The sequence below is a fragment of the Mobula birostris genome, chromosome 5 (genome assembly GCF_030028105.1).
Source record: "Mobula birostris isolate sMobBir1 chromosome 5, sMobBir1.hap1, whole genome shotgun sequence".
Lineage (NCBI taxonomy): Eukaryota > Metazoa > Chordata > Chondrichthyes > Myliobatiformes > Myliobatidae > Mobula > Mobula birostris.
In genome coordinates, this window is record NC_092374.1 from 81416060 (window position 1) to 81442439 (window position 26380).

General features: G+C 43.0%; 1 protein-coding gene across 2 annotated transcripts in view; it reads left to right on the forward strand.

Annotated features, from left to right (window-relative positions):
• The window catches only part of LOC140197804 (arf-GAP domain and FG repeat-containing protein 1-like), a 139843-nt gene that overhangs the window by 84958 nt on the left and 28505 nt on the right, over nucleotides 1–26380 (forward strand). The window contains exons 3-7 of one of the 2 annotated variants that reach the window (XM_072258265.1): nucleotides 1214–1329; nucleotides 4728–4881; nucleotides 9256–9397; nucleotides 11401–11523; nucleotides 20971–21180. In XM_072258265.1, coding sequence (XP_072114366.1) covers nucleotides 1214–1329; nucleotides 4728–4881; nucleotides 9256–9397; nucleotides 11401–11523; nucleotides 20971–21180 — 745 coding nt within the window. The remainder of the gene's footprint in view (nucleotides 1–1213; nucleotides 1330–4727; nucleotides 4882–9255; nucleotides 9398–11400; nucleotides 11524–20970; nucleotides 21181–26380) is intronic. The other variant, XM_072258266.1, reaches the window with a different exon arrangement.

Below are 26380 nucleotides of genomic sequence, written 5' to 3' on the forward strand. Positions count from 1 at the left end.
AGATTAGCTTTTCTTTAGCACCTTAGTGTGGTTGCTATTGTGCTTTCCCTGCTATCGAGGTTGCGTTGATGGACCAAGAAAGCTCCTTGGTGATGTTCATCCCCAAAAAGTTGAAAATGAAGACCCTTTCCACTCCTTCACCATTTGTGAATAGTGGGGATTGTTTGGAACCTTCTGCCTTCCTGAATCACAATCAGAATCAGGTTTAATAGCACAGGCATATTTGTAAAATTTGTTAACTCTGTGGCAGCAGTACAATGCAATACATGATAATATAGAAAAGAATTGTGTATATATGTGTGTGTGTGTATGTGTGTGTGTATATATATATATATATATATATATATATATATATTATATGAAATGTATCAAACAGATAAATAAGTAGTTCAAAAACAGAAATAAAAATGTAGTGAGGTAGTGTGCATGGTTTTTAATGTCCATTCAGAAATTGGATGATAGAGGGGAAAAGGCTATTCTGGAATCTGCTTTCAGCCTCTGTACCCCCTTCCTGATAGTAACAATGAGAAGAGGGCATGTCCTGGGTGGCGGGGGTCCTTAATGATGGATGCCACCTATTTGAGATGCTGCTCCTTGAAGATGTCCTGGATACTATGGAGGCTAGAGCCCATGATGAAGCTAACTGAGTTTAAAACTGCGGATTGCTTCCATCCTGTCCATTAGCCATACCCTTCTCTCCACCCCCCCCCCCCACCCTTTATACCTGACAGTGATGCAGCCAGTTAGAATGCTCTTCACGGTACATCTGTAGAAACTTTCAAGTGTTTTGGGTTACACAATGAATCTCCTCAAATTCCTAATGAAATATAGCTGCTGTTGTACCTTCTTTGTAACTGCAATGATAGGCTGAGGGCAAATTAGGTTCTCAAAGATGTTAATACCCAGGAACTCGAAACTGCTCACTCTCTCCACTTCTGATCCCTCTATGATGACTGCTGTGTGTTCCCTCACCTTGCCCTTTCTGAAGTCTGTTATCATTTCTTCTGTCTTCTTGATGTTGAGTGATAGGTTGTGGCTTCTACACCAATCAGACAACTTCAGCATCTCCTCTCTATATGCAGATTCGTTATTCTCTGCAATGAACCATGCAGTCTGCTGATCAAGAGCAGGAATCCTAGTTAACATGATGTGACATTTTGTGCATTGTATCTGCATAAAGAAAGCTTAATTCGTCTGCTTGCTTCCTGTGCAGGTATGTAGGCAGATCTGGCTGGGCCTGTTCGACTCCAGATCATCAGTTATCCCGGATTACAGGGATCCTCAAAAAATCAAGGAATTCCTGCAGGATAAATATGAGAAGAAAAGATGGTGAGTAGTTATATTATATAGTTATTACTGTCAAAGTTATGCCAATAATTCCAGTTCCTGGCTAAGGTCACTCTTCTTTGCTGAGCTTGTTGCTATTTAAGTTAACCAATAGACCATGAAATATAGGAGCAGAATTAGGCCATTTGGCCCATCAAATCTACTGTTCATTTCATCATGGCTGATCCATTTTCCCTCTAGCCACAATCTCCTTCCTTCTTCCCGTATCCCTTCATGCTCTGACTAATCAAGAATCTGTCAACCTCTGCCTTAAATATACCCAATGACTTGGCCCCCACAGCCACCCATGGCAACGAATTCCACAGATTCACCACTCTCTGACTAAAGAAATTCCTCCTCATCTCTAGGACGCCCCTCTATTCTGAGACTGTGTCCAATCTTAGACTCCTCCAACGTAGGAAACATCCTGTCCACATCCACTTCATCGAGGCATTTTAATATTCAATAGGTTTCAGTGACGTCACATCACATTACATTCTTCTGAATTCCAGTGAGTAGAGGCCCAGAGCCATCAAATTCTCCTCGTATGACAAGCGTTTAATCCTGGAAACATTTTGGTCAGTCTCCTTTAAACCCTCTCCAATCTCTGCACAATTTAGCCTTGGATGAAATATTATTGCCTATAGAAAAACCTACAAATGGATCTCAACCATATATTTTTGTATACCAGCAGGCTTTCCCTCGAGATCTCAGAGTGCTTCTCTTATCCTCAAGTACATTTTTTTAATGAGTGCAGACAGTTATTTGACTGCGAGCCTCCTGTTTTTATCCAATTATAGATATACAAAGCGTACATTCCAGCAGCCAGTATTGGAGAGTGAATGAGGATTAGGAACATAGGTTCTGGCAGATTCTCACTTTCACACTCTCTTTCACTGTCCTGAATATTTGGCCAGCTGCATTCAGCTCAGTTCAGCACAGACCAGCAACTGAACCTGAAGCCACTCTGACTAGACATACTTTTTGAACACAGACAGAATGGTTTTACACTTTAACTGTAAGCATAGTAGATTCTGCAGATGCTGGAAATCCAGAGCAACACACGCAAATGAGTTTAGGACCAGAGAACACCTTCTCAGAAAAAAAGCCGTCCCTTTAGAACAGAGGTAAATAGAAGGAATTTCTTTAGCCAGAGAGTAGTGAATCTGTGGAATTCATTATCAAAGCGGCTGTGGAGGCCAAGTCATTGGGTATATTTAAAAGCGGAGGTTGATAAGTTCTTGATTAGTCAGGGTGTTAAAGCTTACGGGGAGGAGACAGGAGAATGGGGTTGAGAGGGATAATAAATTAGCCATGATGGAATGGTGGAGCAGACTTGATGGGCCAAATGGCCTAATTCTTCGCCTATGTTTTATAATCTTATGATGTTAAAATGCTGGGGGAGCGCAGTAGGTCAATCAGCATTGATTGAGAGAACGAAGGAGATACAGAAACATGAATTTACCTAGACAGTAGTGCTTAAAATGTCTCAAAGCACTTAGTATCTGAAGCACAGTCATTGGTTGTAATGTATAGAAACACACCAAGTGATCTTTGTACAATAAAGCCAAGGTAACAGCGATGAAATAAATGATCAAATAAATTGTTTCTGTTTACAATGGCCATTTCTGAGAGCTATTACTGATCATTCTTTGAATAGTAATATATTTACAAAAATGTCATGTTGATGCTTTGTAAGGCACTGGTAAGGCCTCATTTGGACTATTGTGAGCAGTTTGGGCCCCTTGTCTAAGAAAGAATATGCTGACATTGGAGAGGGTTCAGAGGAGATTAACAAAGATGATTCTGGAATTGAAACGCTTATCGTATGAGGAGTGTTTGATGGCTCTGGGCTTGTACTCACTCGAATGCAGAAGAATGAAGAGGGATCTCATTCAAACATATCAAAAGGCCAAGAGAGATAGGTGGAGCACTGTGGGAGGGGTGTGGGACAGGTGGCAGAGAAGGAATGCCAGGGGCGGGGGTTGGGGGTGTTGGTGTGGGTGCAGGTGCACTCAGCGCTGAGACACCAGGCAAGGTCATTTGATTCCAAACAATTGGATTATTGATCATCATAGAATGTCTCTGTGGTGCTTCCTATTCCCTCCCCTCTCCTTTCCCCTTTCCCAACCATGATTCCCCTCTCCTTGCCCCCTTCCCACAACAGAGACGCATATCAGAATCAGGTTTATCATTACTTGCATATGTCATGAATTTTATTTTGTGGCAGCGGTAGAGTGCAATATATAAAATTATTACAGTACTGTGCAAATGTCTTGGGCACCCTAGCTATATATGTGTGTCTAAGACTTTTGCACAGGTCTGTACAAAGAAAAGATAAATAAGTAGTGCAAAAGGTAGTGTTCACAGTTCATTGTCCATTCAGAAATCTGATGGCAGAGGGGTAGAAGCTGTTCCTGAATCGCTGAGTGTGTGTACCTCCTCCCCAATGCTAGTAATGTGAAGAAAGCATATCCTGGGAAGTGGGGGTCCTAAAGGATGGATGCTGCCTTTTTGAGGTATTGCCTTTTGAAGATGTCTTCGTTGCTGGTTGATATGTAATAGATTGTGGTAATTTGGAGTGACTAAATGTGTGAAACAAAAGAGAAAAAGATCAATACATACTAAGTATCTCACTAATGTAATTCGGTTTTTAGAGTCTTGTGCCACTATCTTGTTATTAGAACCATTTAAAATTGAAATAGAACAGTACCGTGGATTCCGGTTAACTGGGACACATTGGGACCAATTAGTGGCTACCCCAATTAGCTGAAGTTTCATGGAAATTGTTAAAAAGGTATAAAAAAGACAAACTACTGTTTTAACTGAGCATTTCAGGGAAATCCAGAGCAAATTAGAACAGTATCAATATTGCTAAAGTACTATAAAATTGTGTATTGGTTCCTAATAGTTATTGACAGAGGAATTCATCCAGTGTACACTGCCGTGTTCTTTTGATTGACTGTCACCAACTATCAGCAAAAAAAAATCACTGCTCTTTGAACACAAAAACAGGCAACTGATGTTATTTAAAACTGTTTGCTCTAAGCATGGTGTTGCTTCTAACAGCCACCCAAGTGCATGTAACTGAACTAATTAGAAGCAGTTCGGCAACAGTCTCCTGTCCCAGCTAAGTGGCATAGTATCCAAAGTAAATGAATGGAATCCTAGCTATTTTCTCAATTACTTTTTTGTTCTTCAAAGATTTGTCCCAAATAAGAGGCTGCCCTGATTGGCTGATATTCCAATTAAGTGGAATCCACTGTATTTTAAACGTCAAGCAATTAAGGAGAGCTGGTACAAAAGAGCCATGGTCAGGCTTGAAGGGCATAGCAGCCTACATCTGTTTTTATTTTCTTGTGGTACGTTCTGGTGTTAGTTGGTTTTGTCTGTACTTACAGGTATGTTTCTCCAGAGCGCGTAAAGGTGTCTGCAACCACATCAGCCACCACCTCACTCAGCAGCAGGAGCAGCACGCCTGACATCAAGCCACTGAAGAGTCTGGTGGGGGAATCAACTCCGGCCCTGAACGTTACCAAAACCATCGTCAGTCAGGTACTAGCGGTGTGGTGAACAACATTGAAACTTCATAATTCAAGAGCAGCGGCAATTTAACTTGAAACACTAGAGTTTGCCAATGTTGGAAATAAGAAATTATTAGAAAGAGCATAGACAGCGCCCTTTTCCCAGGGCAGCAATGGCTAATATGAGAGGGTATAATTTTAAAGTGATTGGAGGAAAGTATGGGAGGGCAGTGGGGAATGGTAGGGGTAGTTTTTTTTTAATCCAAAGTGGTGGAAGCATGAAATGTACTGCCGGGGTGAGGGTAGAGGCAGATATATTAGGGACACTTTAAGACACTCTGAGGTAGCCCCGTGTGGGGAAGAAAACTGGAGACTTTTGTGGGAGGGAAGTGTTAGATTGATCTTGGAGTATAAAAGGTTGGCACAACATCACGGACCAAAGAGCTTGCGCTGTGCTGTTCTGTACTGTTCAATGTTCTTCTAAATGCACAATATATCAGGCAGCATCTGTGGAGCGAGACAGTGTTTGTGTTTCAGGTTGATTCTTAACAGGAGGAGGAAACATTAGAAATCAAATGTGTTTGAGGTATGGTTTGTACTTCTCTGTTATCATTTCTATGACATGTCTTGAATGCTTTTTTGTTTTCGTTCTGGTCTGTTGAAAATCTACCATTCTGTTGGACCTTACTTATTCAGGTGATCCTCCAATTTTCTACATCAACAAATTGGGCAAGGTAAAAACCTGTATATTGCAACTGAGGAAAGTTAGCATAATTACAAAGGGGATGAACACTTTTTCAGCCCCACAATTTTGGTTTTTAAATTTTTTGTAAATTGTTGACAGGCTTTGGATTTTTTTCTTTTGATTTGACATGATGCATCTTGTAGATTAGCTTTAAAAACTCCTACTTCAATATGGTTCTGCACAGGCCAGACGGGCCAAAGGGCCTGTTTCTGTGTTGTACTTTTCTATGACTCCAATATATTTTAAATTTAGAAAATGAGACAGTAAAATGTAAAAATGGTTGTGTGGGGGGCTGAATACTTTTTCAAGGCACTGAATATACTAATTGTAATTTATAGTTCTTTATTATTATAGATTGCTCTGTACCGCTGCTGCAAAACAATAAATTCCATGACATGCGTAGTCCAGTGATATTAAAGCTGATTTTGATTCTATTGCCCCTTCGCACAAGCACACACTCGCTACTAAGTTCCTCTGGCAGGCTGTTGCTTCAGATTCCTGCATCTGCAGTCCCTTGTGTCTAGATCTTTACACGAGTGTCTCACTGGGGTATTTCTTTCCTTGCACTGCCTCATAATTTCACCATTTAACATGGGATCAGCTAAACCCCTGAAATTTTGTAACAGAGACCAAACCTCCTTTGCTTTTCTCTGTGTCAGAACATAGTTCTGTGGTGACAGAAGGAATCCCAGAGAGATGGTAAAGGCTGGTTGAATTCTCTGCAGATGAGTTGTGTGGATGTAGCAAATGGAAACCACTCCGAAGCTGGAAAGCTGCAACTTAATGGGTATAAAATTCAGGAGATTCTACCAGAACTACCAGGATTGAGAAAGTCCATTTAAATTGACCTAATGTTTGCTTGTCTTGTAACAGGGAAAATTAAGTATGGAAAATATGTTACAGTGAAGACGATAGCTATTGATGGAGGCAAGAGTAGGAGGAGATAAATTATATACTGGGAGTGAGAGTTTCATTGGAGAGATATTATAGTTACAGAGCACTACAGAAGAAACAGGCTCTTCGGCCCATGTAATCCATGCCAGACCATTTATGCGGCCTAGTCCCATCAACCTGCACCCAGTACCCACCCATCTGTGCACCTATCCAAGCTATTCTTAAATGTTGAAATCAAGCCCAAATCCACCACTTCCTCTGGCAGCTCATTTAACACCTTCAGGACCCTCTGAGTGAAGAAATTCCCTCTTGTGTTCCCCTTAAACATTTCAGCTTTCCCCCTTAACCCATGACATCAAGTTCTAGTCTCACCCAACCTCAGTGGAAGAAGCCTGCTTGCATTTACCCCATCTATACCCCTCATCATTTTGCATACCCCTATCAAATCTCCCTTCATTTTCCTACACTCAAGAGAATAAAATCCTGACCTTTCAACCTTTCCCTGTAACTCAGGTCCTCAAGTCCCAGCAACATTTTTGTGAATTTTCTCTGCACTTTTTGAATCTTATTTATATATTTTCTGTAGATAGGTGACCAAAACTGCACACAATATCCAAATGAGGTCTCACCAACACAGTGGTTCCCAAAGCAGTAAGGCTGGTTAACAACTCCACCCACTCACTCCACATATTTCCTGTCAGTCACATCATGTACAGCCTAATGTCACTTTATTGGAATACAATTGATCAATCAATCAATGTACGCGTATATGTGTGTGTGTGTGTCTCTCTCTCTCTCTTTCTCTCTCACTCACACACGTGTGTGTATATGTATGTGTGTGTATAGCGGAGGGAAGAATCTTTTTTTATTATTGAGATCTTTATCTTTTGCATGTGTTCTTGTGCTACGTCAAAATTGTAGAAACAATTATTTTGTTCTCCTTTACACTCGTGTATAGGAAATGGATGGCAGGGTGGAGATGTGTCTCTACCAAAGGTGCTCCTTCCCTCCGCTAGCCTGCAGGTCATCTTTGGGCAAGGTGTAACACCTGCTGAGCTCCCCTCCCCCCCCCACCCCACCAATCAGGGTCATGTGAAGTGGTGGTGGATGGTCGTATGAGCAGCCGGTACATATCACAAGTCTTGGTTATGTGTCCACTGACACCAGGCAGACAATCTCTGAAGAGTATTGATAATGGCTGGGGTCACCCATCTTATAAAGTCACTGCCCAGAAGAAGCCAATGGCAAATCACCTCTGTAGAAAAGTTTACGAAGAGTATTCATGGTCATGGAAAGGCCATGATCACCCACATCATACAACCCAACAAAGTTCAATATAAATTTTATTATCAGAATATATATAATATATGTCACCACATACATCTTTCATTTTCCTATGGGTGTACTCAGCAAATCTGAAGAATAGTAGTAACTCTAACAGGATCAGTGAAGGATCAGCCAGAGTTCAGAAGACAACAAACTGCAAATGCAAATATAAATAAATAGTAATAAATAATGAGAACATGAGATAATGAGATAAAGAATCCTTAAGGTGAGATCATTGATTATGCAAACATCTCAATGGATGGGCAAGTGAGTGTAGTTACCCTCTTTGTCAAGAGCCCAATGGGTAAGGGGTATTAACCATTATTGAAGTTGGCGGTGCAAGTCCTGAGGCTCTTGTACCTTCTACCTGATGGCAGCAGTAAAAAGAGAGCATGGCCTGGGTGGTGGGGATCTCTAATGATGGATGCTGCTTTCCCCTTGATATGCTAGGTTGAATCCACTACCTTTTGTTAGATTTTCCATGCAAAGGCATTGATGTTTCCAAACCAGACTGTGATGTAGCCAGTCCATTACACATCTATAGAATGCAGAAGGCACATGATGATGACGACGATGATGATAGGGAATAACATTAAACGATCTTGAATCTATGGAGAGCGAAAGCAGGATTAAATATTACAGGTCATTCAGCTGAAACATTAGCCCTGTTCCTTTCTCTGTTGGTCTTGTTTCACCTGCTAATTTTTGCTTACATTTTCTGTTTTTATTTTAGATTTCAGCAACTGCAATTTTTTTGTTGTATTTCAACTATTCCTGAACTTTCTGAACTTTAGCTGTTGTTATAGCAGGGCAGGCTGTTCATGCATTGAGTGGTGTAGAAACATTCACTAAATTAGTAATGATGATTTAATAATGGTACACGGGACAATTTCTTTTCCCCCAAGTGTTGCTTTGTCAGAATTTTTTGTATATGATAGACTGCTTGAAGCTGAGCACAAATATAATTTCAGACTAATTGTATCATGTAGGAATTTGGAGAAACAAGAAACTAACTTTTGTTGAATATAATGCATTTAATTGCATAATGGAGCCAGTGCTTTACAATAGTTCAACTAAGCTTAAAAAAAAAACTGTTTTGTTGATGATTTTCATTTCTACTCTGTGTCTGAGGCTTCTCGCTTCAGTGTCCAACAATAATCAGCCAGCATTGATAGATTCTTGTTACCCTGATACAGTTTCTCCATGATGGCAATGTCCTGGCGAAACCTGTCACCATGCTCGTCCTGGTGGTTTTCATGATCAGCAGCCCAAAATCTGTATAAATAAATAAATGTAATAATAATAAATAAAGATTAAAGAATAAAATAACCAAAAGTGTTCAAAAAGCAAAATCTTTGTTGTCCAGAAGATCAGGAAGGGGCTATTGTTTCCAGACCATAAATTACAGAGATTTAGTTATTTGTTTTTCTGCCCGCACAGCCTGTGAGTCAGCCACAGATGCAGCAGCCACAGCAGCAGCAAGCAAAGAAGTCACAGCTGGATCTTCTGGCCGATATTGGGGGTGACCCTTTTGCCACCCCTGCACCCCAGCAGGCTTTCGGAGCTTTCCCTGGCTTTGGAGGTAAGCTTGTGAAACTTTAATGTTCATACCAGGGAAGTTGGCTTCACCGATTAAGCCAGCATATAATTGCCTGTCCCCAGTTACTTGTGAGGGTAATGGGCTGCCATCTTGAGCTGCTGCAGTCCTTGAGGTGTGGGTATGCTGTTAAGGTGGAAGTGCCAGGATTTTGCCCAGCGATGGTGAAGGGACAGCGGTATGTTTCCAAGGCAGGACAATTTCCAAGTGCTGGTATGTGCCATGCCATTGCCTCTTGAGCTGGCGGGTTTACAAGGTGCTGTCTCAGTATTCTTGGGGAGTTGCTTCAGTTGATGCTGAAGATGGTAAACAGTGATGCACACCAGTGATAGACCAAATGACTTGATCCTGCTGATATACAGGAACTAAAGCAGCTTCCTGTTTTCTGCAGTCCCATCATCACTACAAGGTATTTTTTTTTATCCTGAAGATGCTGACTGTACACTTCCACATTCATGGACTAGTTTCATGGACTGAGGACAGTGAGTGTTGGCTGACTATTATCTGCATTGGGACAATCTAAGCCAAATCTGCTTCAGTTGCCCGTGCACCTGAAGTGGGTGACAATTTAAAATTAAATCTTGCTCAGACCCAGCGTCCCTCCCATAGTCAAATAAGTTGAACAAGCTGAGCAATTTACAAAATACTTCACTATAGATTGGGAATATTCTACTGAGTGCAGTTTTCAATTTTGGTCATGCAAGGTGCTTCACTTCGGTAGGTCTTACACAGTGAACGGTAGGGCATTGAGGAGTGTGGTAGAAGAAAGGGATCTGGGAAAACAGGCCCATAATTCATTGGAAGTGGTGTCATGGGTTGATGGGGTCACAAAGAAAGCTTTTGACACATTGGCCTTCATAAAACAATGTATTGAGTACAGGAGATGGGATGTTATGTTGAATTTGTATAGAACATTGATGAGGTCTAATTTTGAGTAGTGTGTGCAGTTTTAGTCTACCTACAGGAAGGATATAAATAAGGTTGAAGGCGTACAGAGAAAATTTACAAGGATGTTGCCTGGTCTGGAGGACCAGAGTTGTAAGGAAATATTGAATAGGTGAGGACTTTATTCCCTAGAGCACAGTTTCTCAACCGGGGTTCTGTGAGAGGTCACTAGGGATTCCGCGAGAGGCCGTGGTTTAAAAAAACATCATTTTTTGAATTTTGCACAACGCTGGCACTCGCCGTGGTGGGCAGTGACCAAGCGGCCCTGTTAGCAATCTCAGCCCAGTATGGCAGTGTGCAGTGGGACCGTGTCTATTTAGTTAAGTCCATTCTCAGTTTTGATGCAAGATCATTGATTATTGGTGAGCGCTGTATTGCACAAAGGGGAGGACGGTAGGCTGATTAGTGTGATGTACGTTTTCTGAGCATTGAATGGACTTGCCCAACTTGGGCTGTGATGTCAGCCTCTCCCTTCTGAATTACCTCCCCCAACTTCATAGTTCGTAGAAAAGCTAGCCTGTTGTTTAATAACCCATGTCCTGTTTGGCATGGGTGACCCAACGAAGAGCTAAAGCATTAAGCCCTGACTCCAGCCAAGATGGCTCTCTGGGTCTTTGAGGCACGCAAGCCTCCAAAAACTACTACAAGGTTGTGTTCCTCTTGTATCTAGATAATCTGGATTATTAACCATCTGGATGATAATGTAAATTGGATCAGCAAATTTGCGAGTAACATTAAGATTGTGGGTGTAGTGGACAATGAGGAAAACTATCAGATTGCAGTGATATCTTAATTGCCTTTAGAACTACAACGATTTTCAATAGACAAACTCTTCCCCTTCCACAAATCATTTTAATGTAGGGATTTGTTTTTTAAATAATATTACTGCCAAACACAAAGCAGTCCCAACCATAGAAATGTGTCATAAATAATAGCGATTGCTAGTTTAGTCTTTAGTCAAATGGAAGAAGGTTTAAGATTGTACCTTAAGGGTAAATGTGGCATTGTTCCCTGCCATTACAACAGCCATTTCTTTTATCCAGTCCAGCAAAATGTGCATCCTGGTTTTCCGGCCTTCAATGCATTCGGTGGCAGTGGAGCTACAAGTAACGTTGGAAGTTTCCCTTCAGCCAACCAAGCCCCGTTCCAGGCCCAGGCTACAACAGGTACAGTATCTGGTGATATTTATTGAGATTCTGCTGCCTGGCTTCCCAGTAGAAGCGCTGTAGAACTTGTCAAGAGCTTTTACACCCAGATGGGGCGTCAGTGCTAGAGAGTTCTAAGCATAGTGACCAATCGACCCCCTGGGGATTTCAGAAGAAATTTCTTTCGTGGAGAGTGGTGAAAATATGAACGTGGAGTAGCTGAAACAAATGGAATTGACACACTGAGGAGGAACAGGGATAACCGCATGAGGCAGGAGATGTCAGGATGTGCTGGGAATGGGTTGGAGGATGAGGCTGGTGTTGGTTATAAGATACTGGTATTAGCCTCTTTGGCCAAATCTCTGGTCTCTGTACACTGTGTTCCATGATGCATGCAGTCCCTTGGTCATACATAAATTCTATGTCTCCCCTCACTTCCCTCCACACCCTTTGCCATTTACAAATGCACACTTACCACCACAATAGTAATGGCTACAGATGTTGGAGGTGTTGGAGATGAACTACTGCTGATGTTTCAGGTCAAGATGATGACAGTTTCCCCCCCTCTATAGATGATGCCTGACCGGAAGAGAGCGGCAGTCTCATCTTTATGGGGTGTGGCCTGTTGCCTTAGTGTGTGCTCAGATAATGGAGTGATTCTACATGCTAAATATGCACGGGATTCACTATAAGCATCTTGAAAATGATAGAGCAACACAAAAAATGGTGGAGGAACTCAACAGGTCAGGCAGCATCTATTGAGGGAATAAACAGTCAACGTTTCTGGCCAAGGCCTTTCATCAGGACTGGAAAGGAGACAGATTAAGAAGGAGAGGGTGGGGGGGGGGAAGGAGAAGTACAAGCTGGCAGGTGGTAGTTGAAGCCAGGTGATGGGAAGGTGGGTGATTGGGAGAGGGGGAATGCGATGAGAAGGAAGCCAGATGAGAAAACGGATGGGTGTTAAAGGGGAAGGAGTCAAGGTGAGGGTAAGGTGGATGGGTGTGGAAGGGAAGGAAGCCAGGTGAGGGTAAGGTGGGTGGGTGTGGAAGGGAAGGAAACCAGATGAGGAGAAGGTGGATGGATGGGGGAAGAAGAATGAGATGAGAAGGAAGCCAGGTGAGGGTAAAGGTGGGTGGGTGTTGGAAGGGAAAGAAGCCAGGAGAGGAGAAGTGAAGGAAGCCATGTGAGGGAAAGGTGGATGTTTGGGGAAAGGGGGAATGAGATGAGAAAGAAGCCAGGTGATGGGAAAGTGGGTGGTTGGGGAAAGGGGGAATGAGGTGAGAATCTGGGGGAAGATATGTATAAAAGGTAAAGGGCTGAGGAAGAAGGGATCTGACAGGAAAGAGTGGACTATGAGAGAAAGGGAAGGAGGGGGACACCAGAGGGAGATGATGGCCAGATGGGAAGAAGGGTAACCAGCGTGGGAAATGGGGGAAAAATAGAGGAGGAAGGAGTGAGAAATAACCAGAATAGGGAGAAATCTGGGGGGCAGGGGTGGAGAGAAATTGCTAGAAGTTAGAAAAATCGATGTTCATGCTATCAGGTTGGAGCCTACCCAGATGAATATGAGGTGTTGGTCCTCCAACCTGAGAGTGGCCTCATCGTGGCCGTATGGAGAACATGGACTGACATATTGGAATGGGAATGGAAAGTAGAATTAAAATGGGTGGCCACCGGGAAATCCTGCCTGTTGTGGCAGACAGGGCAAAGGTGTTTGACGAATTTTCTTTGTTAGACTTGGAGAAGCTTTCCATTTATGGACTCCTAGACTGATATGGATGTGCCTGAATGTTGCTGTCACAAGAGCCGTTTGAAGTGAAGCTTTAATCCTCTAAGGGATGCTTGATTTCTGCACAAAGTAGAGAGTTGTGTGATGATACTGGAATGACCTAATTAGAGAGGCTCATGGGAAGCAGAGACTAACTGGGCTATATACTGTAAATTGTAGGATAACATTCATTATGAAGTGGAAGATTGGAGCTGAGTGGGAAATGGCAAAGCTACAATGGATAGGTTAAGTAAGAGGGCAACAAGCCAACAGATGGAATATAATGTGGGCAATGTGAAGATGTGCACTTTGGAAGAAAGATTGAAACAGTACATATGGGTGGCTATGGCTATGGTTCATATGGTCCACAGCTATGGGCTGTGGTGTAGGTCAATGGGAATAGACAGTTTAATTGGTTTGCATGGACTAGATGGGCTGAAGGGCCTGTTTCTGTGCTCTACTCTGACAGCAGTACATTGCAATACATAATGAAACTATAAATTACAGTAATAAATACATGCATGTGTTTGTGTATCTCTCTAATATAAATATATATATATGCGAGATACACACACACACGCCCGCACGCGTGCTCGTATGGAGTTTACACATTCTCCCTGTAGTGTAGGTTTCCTCAGGATACTCTGGGAGTTACCCTTAATATGCAGGTGAGTTGTAAATCTCAAAGTAGATTTATTATCAAAGTGTGTATACTTTATACAACCTTGAGATTCATCTCCTTACAGGCAGCCACAAAACAAAGAAATCCGATTTTAAAAAAAAAGGCAGTCAAACACCCAATGTGCAGTAAAAGAAGACAAATCCTTCACAAAAGTGAGTCCACAGACACAAAACCAGGCATCACTGCAGCCAGTTCAGGAGCAGGCCACAGCCTCAGTTCAGCACAGAGATCAGTAAAACTTGCAGAGCGGCAAGTTGAACCAGCCTGTCTCTCACCTCTGGCCCCAACACCCTGACCTTTTCAGTCTGACCTAGCGATTAAATTGTCCAAACCTTGGGTCACTCCTTCCCTTGTGTTTCGATGTGCTCTCGGACCCGGGCCCCGCCACCTCAATTTGACCCATACCTGACCTATCCAGTTTGGCCAAGTACTTAAATCGATCAAACCTGTGACCTTTCTTTGCTCTCTTGCCTGGGCTCCTCTGTTCTACTGCATCAAATTGCTTCCAAGTATGCTCTAACAATGGCCAAACATTAGCTCATTCCCCACTCTCTGGCCCTGACCCTGCCCCTTCTGCTCGGCGTGTACGTGCAATGTCACAACCATCCTGTACCTTCTAGACTTCAGTTCACACTACAAGTTTGCCAGGTCGTATAGGCATTAATAAGTGGAGTTAATACGACTGTGGGGAAAAATTTTTAAAAAGAGGGTTAATGTAGGATTAGTGCAAGTGGCTGGTATAGACTTAGTGGACTAAGGGGACAGTTTTTGGTGCATCTACCTAAGGTGTACACAGGCATGATTTCAAATTTAGCGTCCATAGCCCTCCTAAGCTGAAGAATTCCAGAGATTTACAACTGCTGCCTAACAGAAATCTCTCCTCATCGTATCCTTAATGATCGAAACTTTTATCCTAAGACTTAGCTTCCTGGTTCTGAACTTTTGACCAGTAACCTCATATACGCTGCCAGCCATACACACAAAATGCTGGAGGAACTCAGCTGGTCAGGCAGCATCTATGAAAATTAATAAACAGTTAACGTTTCAGGCTGAGACCCTTCATCAGGACTGACACAGAAGGGGAAGATGCCAGAATACAAAGGTGGGGGTGGGGGGAAGGAGGATAGCTATAAGGTGATAGGTGAAGCCAGGTGGGTGGATAAGGTTAAGGACTAGAGAGGAAGGAATCTGATAGTAGAGGAGAGAGGACCATAGGAGAAGGGGAAGAAGGAGGGGGACCAGGGGAAGTAATAGGCAGGTGAGAAGAGGTTAAAAGCCAAGGTAGGGAATAAAAGAAAAGGGGAGGGGGAGGGATTTTTTTTACTGAAAGGAGAAATTGATATTCATACCATCAGATTGGAGGCTACCCAGGCACAATATAAGGTGTTGGTCCTCCACCCTAAGCGTGTCCTTATCTTGGCAGAAGAGGAGTCCGTGGGCCAACATGTCGGAATGGGAATCGGAATTAAAATGTTTGACCACTGGGAAGTTTCACTTTTGGCAGATAGAGCGAAGGTGTTCGATGAAATGGCCCTCCAATTTATGGCAGGTCTCACAGATATCACTGCCAATCACACCACTGAGAATGGACCAAGTGTCCTCAAACACAAACATGGCATAATTGTATGCAGCTTTGAATCCTTGTCTAGATTGTCCATCCTCAAGCGTAGTAGATGAGGTGGTGTAGTAGTTGAAATGCTGGTCCACCGAGCAGAGTCCAGGATTATTGATCCCTTCCCCTCCCCTTTTCTTCTATTCCCCATTAATGCAAGTCTGGAATAACTGACCATCAGTCACCCTGACCATGAAACTACTTAAATGACTTTTTGTTTGTGCATGGGAGGGGGGATGTCGATGTTTCCTTTGAACAGATTCCATGGTGTTTCTTTGTTTCCTGGCTGTCTGTGGGAAGGCGAGTCTCAGGGTTGAATACTGCATACGTTGTTCCTTTTCACGCATTATTATTGGGGCCGTCCAAAGCCAAAACTACATGTATAATAATACGCAAACACGAGGAAATCTGCAGATGCTGGAAATTCAATAATAATAATAGCAATAATAATAGGCTTTTTATATGATTTTTATACTGTAGAATCATAAGAAATGTACAACTTGGATGTTGGCCCGTTTGAACTCCCAAACCTCTCGTAGCAAAGACCAATATACTGTTTGCTTTCCTAATTAACTGTTGTTTCTCTGTGCTTACATTCTGCATCTGTTGGACTTCACACCTGGATTCTGCTGATGTGGACAACCTCATAGTTTTCCCTCTACCACCCTGTCTTTCTTGACTTAACCCATCCACTTCCTTCTGTAGGACGTGTGTTCCTCACAGCTCACTTCCCCAACTAGCTCAGTAAACATCAGCAAGCTCGGGGATCTTACACACTGCCTTCTCATCTCATCCTGTACAGCTGAGTGCCAGTATTGATACCTGTGATGGTCTGTCAACTTGAAACGGCCGGGTAATTCCTACACTCTGCTTTCTGTCCTTCAATCAGTCTGCTTGATACCATGGGCTTATATTTTTTATAGATCCAAAGAATGTACATCTCAGAAATGGACACTTCAGTCCACTCCCCATATTCTCAGCAACTCCTTCCAGCTTCTACTGTTACGCATCAGCAGCAATAGATATGAAATTGAGTTGGGTTTTTATAGATAAACAATAAAATTTATTAACCTCTACTCAAAAACATAGAAAAGTAAACTAACGACTAACTTAAATGGAAGTTAACAGTGTTATGCGTCTTTAGTTATCAGTCGAACTTAAAGACAATTCTTAACAGATCTTACTCAAACACAGTCTTAAGGTGGTAGTTCAAAGAGTCCAAGTGATTTATGAAATAGATGAGAGGAGAGACTTCCCGAACCAGCAATGAAGAAAAGATGAAACTGCTGACGCAGATCCCAGCCGAGAAATGCCTTGTCTGAAGAAATCACGAAGAATAAGATTTCTCACAGTAACTGACCTTTCAGCAGAGGTGGTGACCACACAACACCCGAGACCATGCAGGGATTAACTGAAAGTGTGTGCCGCAATACCTGTATGGACCATACCAAATGTCAATCACAGAACGCCATTGATTTCTTGGGTTTGTACAAAGCTGGTAATTCTTCACTCTCTCTCTGTCTCCTTCCACAATTACGTAACCACCAACTGTGACTCCCCAACAAAACAGCTACGCAACAAACCGCGGTCTCCCCTTTTATACCGACTGGAACATGCCATCACGTGACATCACATCACCTCACTATCACGACCATCACATCATGCCAATATCACGAGACAATTACATCATCCATACTCATGGGACAGGTAACACTACCACTTTACCAACATGCTAGGGACAATTTACAGTGCCCAATTAACCTGCCAGCCCACGCACCTTTAGGATGTTCAAAGTTCAAAGTAACTTTGTTATCAAAGTACATACGTGTCACTATGTCAACACATGCAAAGTGCTGGAGGAACTCAGCAGGTCAGGCAGCATCTGTGGATGTTTCAGACCAAGACCCTTCATCAGGACTGGAAAAGAAGACTATGGGACCATAAGATGTAGAGGCAGACTTAGGCCATTTGGCGCTTTGAAGTCTGTTTTCCCATTTCATCCATTTTCCCTCTCAGCCCCAATCTCCTGCCTTCTCCCCATATCCCTTCATGCCCTGACTAATCAAGAATCTATCAACCTCTGCCTGATATATGCTCAGTGACTTGGGCTCCATTGCCGCCTGTGGCAATGAATTCCACAGATTCACTACTCTCTGGCTAAAGAAATTCATCAGTTGTGTTGTAAGAGGACATCCCTCTATTTTGAGTTTGTATCCTCTGGTCTTAGACTCTCCCACCATAGGAGATATCCTCTCCACATCCACTCTATCTAGACCTTGCACCATTCAATAGATCTCAATGAGGTCCATTAATACCCCTCCTCCCCTTCTTACCCCATTCCTTATTTATTTTGTATTTCCCTCCCCTTTTTTTCTTCTCTCTCTGTCCCTCTCACAATCACTCCTTGCCTGCTGTCCATCTTCCTCTGGGCTCCCCTCCCCCTTTCTTTCTTCCTAGGCCTCCCGTCCCATGATCCTCCCCCTTCTCCAACTCTATCCCTTTTGCCAATCAACTTTCCATCTCTTGGCTTCTTCCCCCCCCCCCCCCCCCCCGTCTTCTCCTATCATTTCAGATCTCCCCCTCCCCCTCCCACTTTCAAATCTCTTCTTTCAGTAGTCCTGACGAAGGGTCTCGGCCCGAAACATCGACTGTACTTCTTCCTGTAGATGCTGCCTGGCCTGCTGCCTTCCACCAGCATTTTATGTCATTTCACAAAATGGAGGACATAAAACTGTTCCAGTAAATGGCAACCCACACCTCCAGATCATGGCAGGAACAAAGCCAATTGATCTATCTGCTTCCATTGTCCTTGACCCATTAGAGTTCGACACTTTCTTCCATATTTTAAATCCGCCATGGCCAACAGAAAGTTTATTCACTTCCTTCTACTTTCATTTTGTGTAAACACTTCCCTTCTCAGAATGAAGATAGTTTGAATGACTGATGAACTACCTTGTCCATACAGGAATCACTAGATTTTAAGGTTAGGGTCTACCAGTAAGATGGCGGCACATTTGGTCGCAACGGCTTCAATGGGGGTCAACGAAAGGTGCTACTGTCGTATTTAAATGTATTTTAATAAATGCTAGATCCTGCTATACATTAAGAACTTAAAGTACTGCAGGTCTACCTCATCAACGAGTTGCTTGCTGGCGGAGAAAGTGGTTGAAGACAAGCTCTGTCATGATCGTCTACAGATTTCAGCAGTGTTGGATGACTTGAGTTTGAACTCTTGTATTGAGTGGCTGTATCTTTCTATCTTGTATTTGCTATGTGTACTTTGTGCTGTATGTGACTGCTGGTACTGTGTTTTGCACATTGACTCCGGAGTTACACTGTCTCATTTGGCTGTATTTATGAGTATTCACATATGAGTGAATGACAATTAAACTTGGATTGAATTGAATTGTTAGCCGTGCTACCCCGATGGTACGTGCTAAAGGACAGGGGCCACCTAGAAAGCAGGAGAAAGAAAAGGATCGGTTGGCAAAATGCCAGAGAAATGGAGCCATTGTACCAATACAAATCAACATAGTGGGTGAAATATGTGGCTCTACTCTTTCATAATTGGTCAAAGGTTCAGTGTTTTGTCTCGTAATTTACTGAACTCTATTAAGCAGCTGGTTCTCAGTGTTCAATTTCTCAAAATTAGTTTCAGCCTGGTCCTTGCTGCTTAGCTTCTTCTCCCTCTAGATGAAGTAATATTACTTAAGTCAATTCAGAATCAGAATCAGGTTTAATATCACCAACATATGTCGTGAAATTTGTTAACCTTGCAGCAGCAGTACATTGCTATACATGATAAATATAGGGGAAAAACTGAATCACAGTAAGTATGGATATGTATAATCAAATAGTAGTTGAATTAAAATAAGTAGTGCAAAACCAGAAATTTTTAAAAAAAGCAGTAAGGTAGTGTTCATGGGTTCAATGTCCATTCAGAAATCACGTGGCAGAGGGGAAGAAGCTGTTCTTGAATCGTTGAGTGTTTGCCTTCAGGCTTCTGTCCCTCCTTCCTGATGGTAGCAATGAGAAGTGGGCATGTCCTGGTTGATGTGGGTCCTAAAAGATGGATGCCACCTTTCTGAAGCACCACTTCTTGAAGATGTCCTGGATACTACAGAGGTTAATGCCTATGATGGAGCTGACTAACTTTACAACTCTCTGTTGCTTACTTCAATCCTGTTCAGCAGCTCCACCCCCTCACTCCATGCCAGATGATGATACAGCCAGTCAGAATGATCTCCATGGTACATCTCTAAGGTTTTTGAGTGTTTTAGGTGACAAACCAAATCTTTTCAAGCTCCTAATGAAATATAGCTGCTGTCTTGCTGCCTTTATAGCTGAATTGATATGTTGAGACCAGGTTAGATTTTTAGAGATACAGACACCCAGAAACTTGAAATTGCTCAAGTTTATTGTCGTTTAACTATATACATATATGCCATCAAAAGAGACAACGTTTCTCCGGAGCAGGGTGTAAAGCACAGTTGTACATACAACACACAATAACTTAGTAAAGTAAACATTAAATCTACAAATGAATTATGCACAGATAAACCAAGTGCATAAATTAAATATCGTGTACAGTACAGATTAACCGGCGACACTTGGAAAGCGATGCGGCAGGGAGTTCAGAAGCTTTATCCCATCCTCACCGTTCTTGTCTTTTTTGCATTGGAGTCTCCTGCCTGATGGTAGAAAGTCAAAGAGGATGCTACATGGATATATGGGTGGGATCCTTGATAACACTAAGGGCCCTGCGTACACAGCGCTCTTGATAAGTGTCCCCAGTGGATGGTCGTAGGGAGACCCCTATGATCCTCTCGACCGTTCTCACAGTCCTCTGTAGGGACTGCCAGTCCAAAGCTCTGCTGCTCCCATTCCAGATGGGGATGCAATTTGTCAGGACGCTCTCAATGGTGCTCCTGTAAAATTCAGTTAAGATGGGGGAGGGGGGAGCCTTGCTTCAATCTCAGGAGAAACTACAAAACTGCAGACAGACACACGGCCCATGTATATCTTGTCTTTTTAAGTCATGCGTGTGAATTCATCATGTTCCCTACCCCCCCCCCCCCAGCTGCTGCTGAGGGCCAGACCTTCAGTTAGCGTGAAGTCCATGCCTAGCTATCTTTTTAAGTCATGTGTGTATGAATGCATATGTCTCTTGGCCCCCAACTGCTGCTGAGGGCCAAGTTAGCACAGACCCAATTTGATTCCACACCATTTCAAACTTGTAGTGTAGCTACAAGTATCAGAAGAATTAGACTGTCCAAATGTTACCACAATATGCAAAGCCCCATATAAACATTGTTTGGTTCTTGTGTCGGTTTATTTTGTTTTTTCAGTTTTATTTCTGTTTAGTTTTTTTCCTCCCATTCCTTTTTTTTTCTCCATTTGCAACAGGTGGTTCGAGCGGCGCTAACTTTGCAAACTTTGATACCTTCCCAAAATCTTCCAGCACTAGTTTTGGAGCGTTCACTAGCCCTCCTGTCTCCTCTGTGCCCGCAAGTTCAACGACTGTCAGCTCCAGTAAAAATGCCACCTCGCAAGCCGACAAATACGCAGCGTTGGCAGATTTAGAAAGCATCTTTAATGCCCCTAAATCCACTCCAGGTAAGCTACAGTGAAATGACGGTTAAGGGGATGGGGTGAGAAATGACGTGACTTGTAGGTATGCTTCAGAATCAGGTTTAATATCACTGCCATATGTCATGAAATTTGTTGTTTTGCAGCAGCAGTACATTGCAATACATAATAATAAAAACTATAAATTACAATAAGAAATATATTTTTAAAAAATAATTTAAATAACTAGTGCAAAAAGAGAGCATATGCTTGAAGTAGTGTTCATGAGTTCATTGTTCATTCAGAAATCTGGTGGCAGAGGGGAAGAAGCTGTTCCTAAAATGTTGAGTGTGTGTCTTCAGGCTCCTGTACCACCACCTCGATGGTAGTAATGAGAAAAGGGCGTGTCTGCGGTAGTGAGGGTTCTTAATAATGGGTGCTGTCTTTTTGAGGTATCACCTTTTGAAGATGTCCTTGATGCTGGCCAGGTTAATGCTCATGATGGAGTTGCCTGAGTTTGCAGCTTTCTGCATAGATTTTCTGATCCACTGTGGTGGGAGGCTAGTGCCGAGTTAGGATGCTGTCCACAGAACATCTGTAGAAATTTCCAAGAGTCTTTGGTGTTGTACCCTGTCTACCCAAGCTGCTAAGTGCTCTTGCTGTCACTTTCTCTCTCGCCTGCTCGCTCTCTCTCTCTCTCGCTTGCTCTCCCTCATCCACTCCCCCTCTCTTGTGCTCTGTCTATCTCACGCTCAAAAGTGTAACCCAGTGCTGTTAAAGCGACTTGAGGCAGACATGATCTATATTCACCATGGGGTGGGAGGTCTACCTTTGAGCAGTACTCGAATCCAACACTGACAGTCCAGGAGCTTCTAATGTAGCTGTTTAGACCTGAGAGGTTTTAAAAAAAAACGCAGGCAGTTTTGATCCATAATCCAGGCATAATCCGCTTGCACCAGTTCAGTAGGTAACACCACTTCCCTTTGGTGTTAAGCCAGGCAAGCAGGAATGCACAAAACTACTTTGCTGCACCAATTGCTTTTGGGACTGCCTGTGACCACCTGATGAAGGAAGCCACTGAAATAAAACAAGAGAAAAAGCATCTTAATAAGGATAAAATTCTCGTTGTCAGTAAGAACTGGAACTTGATTGTGAACAAGGTGGGACAGCAGAAACCTGATTGGATGAGTACTAACCAGTTAAGAAGGATGGACGATAGACCACTGTACTAGGTATGCCCAGGCATCATCCCTGATGAAAATGGCGGAGTTTGTCATCGAAGCGTTGGTTAAAGTTGATACCCGTACCCGGCTGGAAGCCCAAGTAGAGTTTATTCATCGTACACACCAGGAAAGCATGAGATCGTTTTTCACCAACTGACATATTGACAGGGCAGTGGCTGGTAGCTGTGATTCCAACTGTTTTGGCTTTGAGATGATTTAGAGCTTTAGACTGCATGAGGAAAGATCTCTAAATCATCCTCAAAGCCAAAACAGTTGGATCACAGAGGCTTTTCTCTTTGGAGTGAAGAAGTTTTGGAGGCAATTTGATGAAGATTATGAAAGGTGTAGATACAGTGGGCAGCCATTTCCTTTTTCCTAGGGCAGCAATGGCTAATACCAGAGGACATTCGTTTAAGATGAGTGGAGAAAAGTTTAGGGAAGATGTCAGGAGTAGGTTTTTTACACACACAGTGATGAGTGTCTGGAAAGCACTGCTGAGGATGGTGGTAGAGCATGATGCATTAGGGACATGTAAGAGACTTCTCGATAGACAAACAGATGAGTGAAAAATGGAGGCTAATTGGGTTTGTGGGAGGGAAGGTTTAGAATTTTTTATTCCTTAAGCATTAAGCAAGGGGTCTGTGGACCCCAGGTTGGGAACTCCTGGTCTACATTGACCAGGGAGTAGGTTAAAAGGTAAGCACAACACCATGGGCCGAAGAGCCCGTACTGTGCTATACTGATCTGTGTGTTGAGCTGAACTGTCCCTGTCCTGGGAGTATGAAATGGGGCAATGCAGAGGGAGCTTCAGTCTGCATCTAAGCCGAGCTGTCCCTGTCCTGGGAGAGTGAACTAGAACAGTGTAGAGGGAGCTTCAGTCTGCATCTAAACTGAGATGTCCCTGCCCTGGGGGTGTGCCATGGGACAATGTAGAGGACTGGCTTTATTTCCTTCTCTAGGAGGCAGAATAGTCATAAAATACTGTTAGTTTTGGCATGAATATCGATTTCTCCTTCCAGTGAACAAATTCTCCCCTCGCCTTCCTCTATTCCCCACTCTGACCTTTCACTTCTTCTCACCTGCGTATTACTACCCCCTGGGTCCCCTCCTCCAATCAGGTTCTTTCTTCTCCAGCCTTTGAACTTATCCACCCGCATGACTTAACCTATCACCTTCCAGCCAGCCACTTTTCCCTCCCCCCCCTCACCTTTTTATTCAGGGGTTTCTTCTCCCCCCCCAACCACCTCAGTCCTGAAGAAGGGTCTTGGCCTGAAACTTTAACTGTTTATTCATTTCCATAGATGCTACCTGACCTGCTGAGCTCCTACAGGATTTTGTGTGTATTGCTCTGAATCTCCGGTAACTTCAGACTGACTTGTGTTTGTGTGTGTTTTCTCACCTTCCAGTGAGCTGACTTTATTAAATACACCTCAGTGGATTGAACTTTTCATATCCATACCCTGACCTTGGTGCTTTTAATTGGAGTAGTTCAATTCAGGCAACAGATAGGATTTCACTTGCTATAGATAGTTCTTCTATCTACATCCTATTCTCCCACCTCACTCAACCTGCATCACCCTGTTTCTTCCTATTCCCCCACCCCTCCTGTATTTGGTTCCGTGCTCCACCTTCCTCTCCCATTTGATCCTACTCTTTGTTGCTGTCTGCAGCTCTTTGTTACCTTCAGCTATTAACTCTGAGCCTCTGTTGCTATTTCCACTCTCCCTCTATGTCTGTCACTTCTCCTCGCCTAGACCTTGCCCCGCTCCTCTTCTTTCCTCTTTGTACTCTTTCCCTCGATTTTTTACAGTCCAAATAAAAAGTCTAGACCCATAACAGGGTGGCAGGGTGGAGATACATCTCTACCAAGGGAGGTGTGAGCTGCTTCTTCCCTCCACTAGCCTGCAGGTCACCATTGGGCAAAGTGTAGCACCTGCTTAGCCCCCTGATCAGGGTCATGTGAAGCTGTGGGAGCAGGAGCTATGGATGATCGTATGAGCAGCTGGTGCATATCACAAATCCTGGTTATGTGACCACTGACGCTTGGCACACAATCTTTGAAGAGTATTGATAATGGGGTCACCCATCTTGGGGGGGAAAAAATGCCCAGAAGAAGGCAATGGCAAACCATTTCTGTAGAAAAATTTGCCAAGGACAGTCACGGTCATGGAAAGACAATGATCACCCGTGTCATACAACACGACCCGAAATGAGTGGACAGTCACTCTATCAGGTACATCTGTTCACCAGCTTGTTATTGTAAATATCTAATGAGCAATCGTGGCAGCAACTCAGTGCATAAAAGCATGCAGACGCGGTGAAGAGGTTCAGTTGTTGTTCAGACCAAACATCAGAATGGGGAAGAAATGTGATCTAGGTGACTTTGACTGTGGAATGATGGTTGGTGCCAGATGGGGTGGTTTGATTATCTCAGAAGCTCTGATCTCCTGGGATTTTCACACACAATAGTCTACAGCAGAAGTTCCCACCCTTTTTTTATGCTGTGGACCCTTACCATTAACCAAGGGGTCCTCGACCCTCAGTTTGGGAATCCCTGCTCTGGAGTTTACAGAGAATGGTGCGAGAAAACAAAAAACATCCAGTGAGTGGTAATTCTGTGCACGAAAATCCCTTGTTAATGAGAGAGGTCAGAGGAGAATGGCCAGACTGGTTCAAGCTGACAGGAAGGTGACAGTAACTCAAACAATCACACGTTACAGCAGTGGTGTGCAGAAGAGCATCTCTGAATGTGCAACATGTCGAACCTTGAAGTGGATGGCCAGAGTATCAGAAAACCACAAACATATACTTAATAATTAAGTGACTACGTTTGTAAGAGGTACCCAATAAAGTGACCACTGAGTTTATTGTATGAATCACAACCCCCACCCATTGCTGATATGACTAAAATATATTGCTGTCTGGTTCAGGCACACATCACGTTAAATGTAACGTTTTGTTCAGACTTCCAATCTGCGCCTTGTAAGGCATGAAAGTGCCCGACACAGACCTCTCATGATCTGAGTCAACGTTCCCCTTTGTTCAGTAAAGGTAGTGAAAATAGAACCAAGATGGATAAATACAGTGGGTTCCAGTAGAACCCCTGTTCATCCCTGAGGGCTTGTGTAATATGTTAAATTGTCTAAGCAGAATGGGATACTTTGTGGTTTTTATTAAATACAATTACAATGGATGCCAGTTAATTGGGACACATTGGGACCAATATATTTTGGTCCAATTAGGGGATTACCCCAAATATACGAAGTTTTATGGAAATATTTAAAAAGGTATAAATAAAAGACAAGCTATCGTTTAACTGAGTAACAAAATTATATATATAAATGAAATTCAGGACAAATTAGAACACTACCGATAGTACTGCAGTATTAAAAACTGTATTAGTTCCTAATTCAAATCAATTCAAGTTTAATTGTCATTCAGTCATACATGAATACATCCAAATGAGGCTTCGTCCACACTAGACCGGATAATTTTGAAAACGCCGGTTTCGCATAAAAAAGATAGGCATCCACACCAGGTGTTTTTGAAAATGCCTCTGTCCACATTAAAACGGGTATTTGGGCGAATCTCCTCCTACTGGGTATGCGCAGGACACATTTACAGAAAGCAAGTGAAGAGGAAACCGTGTACTATTTCTGTTTCCGCGGCGGCGTTGTGCTATTTCCATTGATCAAAAACTAGAGTACCTACAACAACAGCGAAAGAAAGTTTTCAACAATGTCTTCGAGGAATACAAAGAAAATCTCCACTGGAAAAGGCAGCTATTAACGTAGACAATAAAATAAACAATACACGCATGAAGCCGTCCGCCATTGTCGTTGTGGTGTTGGAGGTTGCGTTCAAGAAGGCAATGAAATGCCTCACTGCTGCCACCACCTGTTCCAGCACGTCATGACAGAGCTTTTAAAAAGCTCCGGTTACCCCATACACACAACACCGCCCAACCACTGTTTTCAGATTTACACACTTTGGAGAGCATTTTAGAAAAGCTCTGTTTTCGCGGG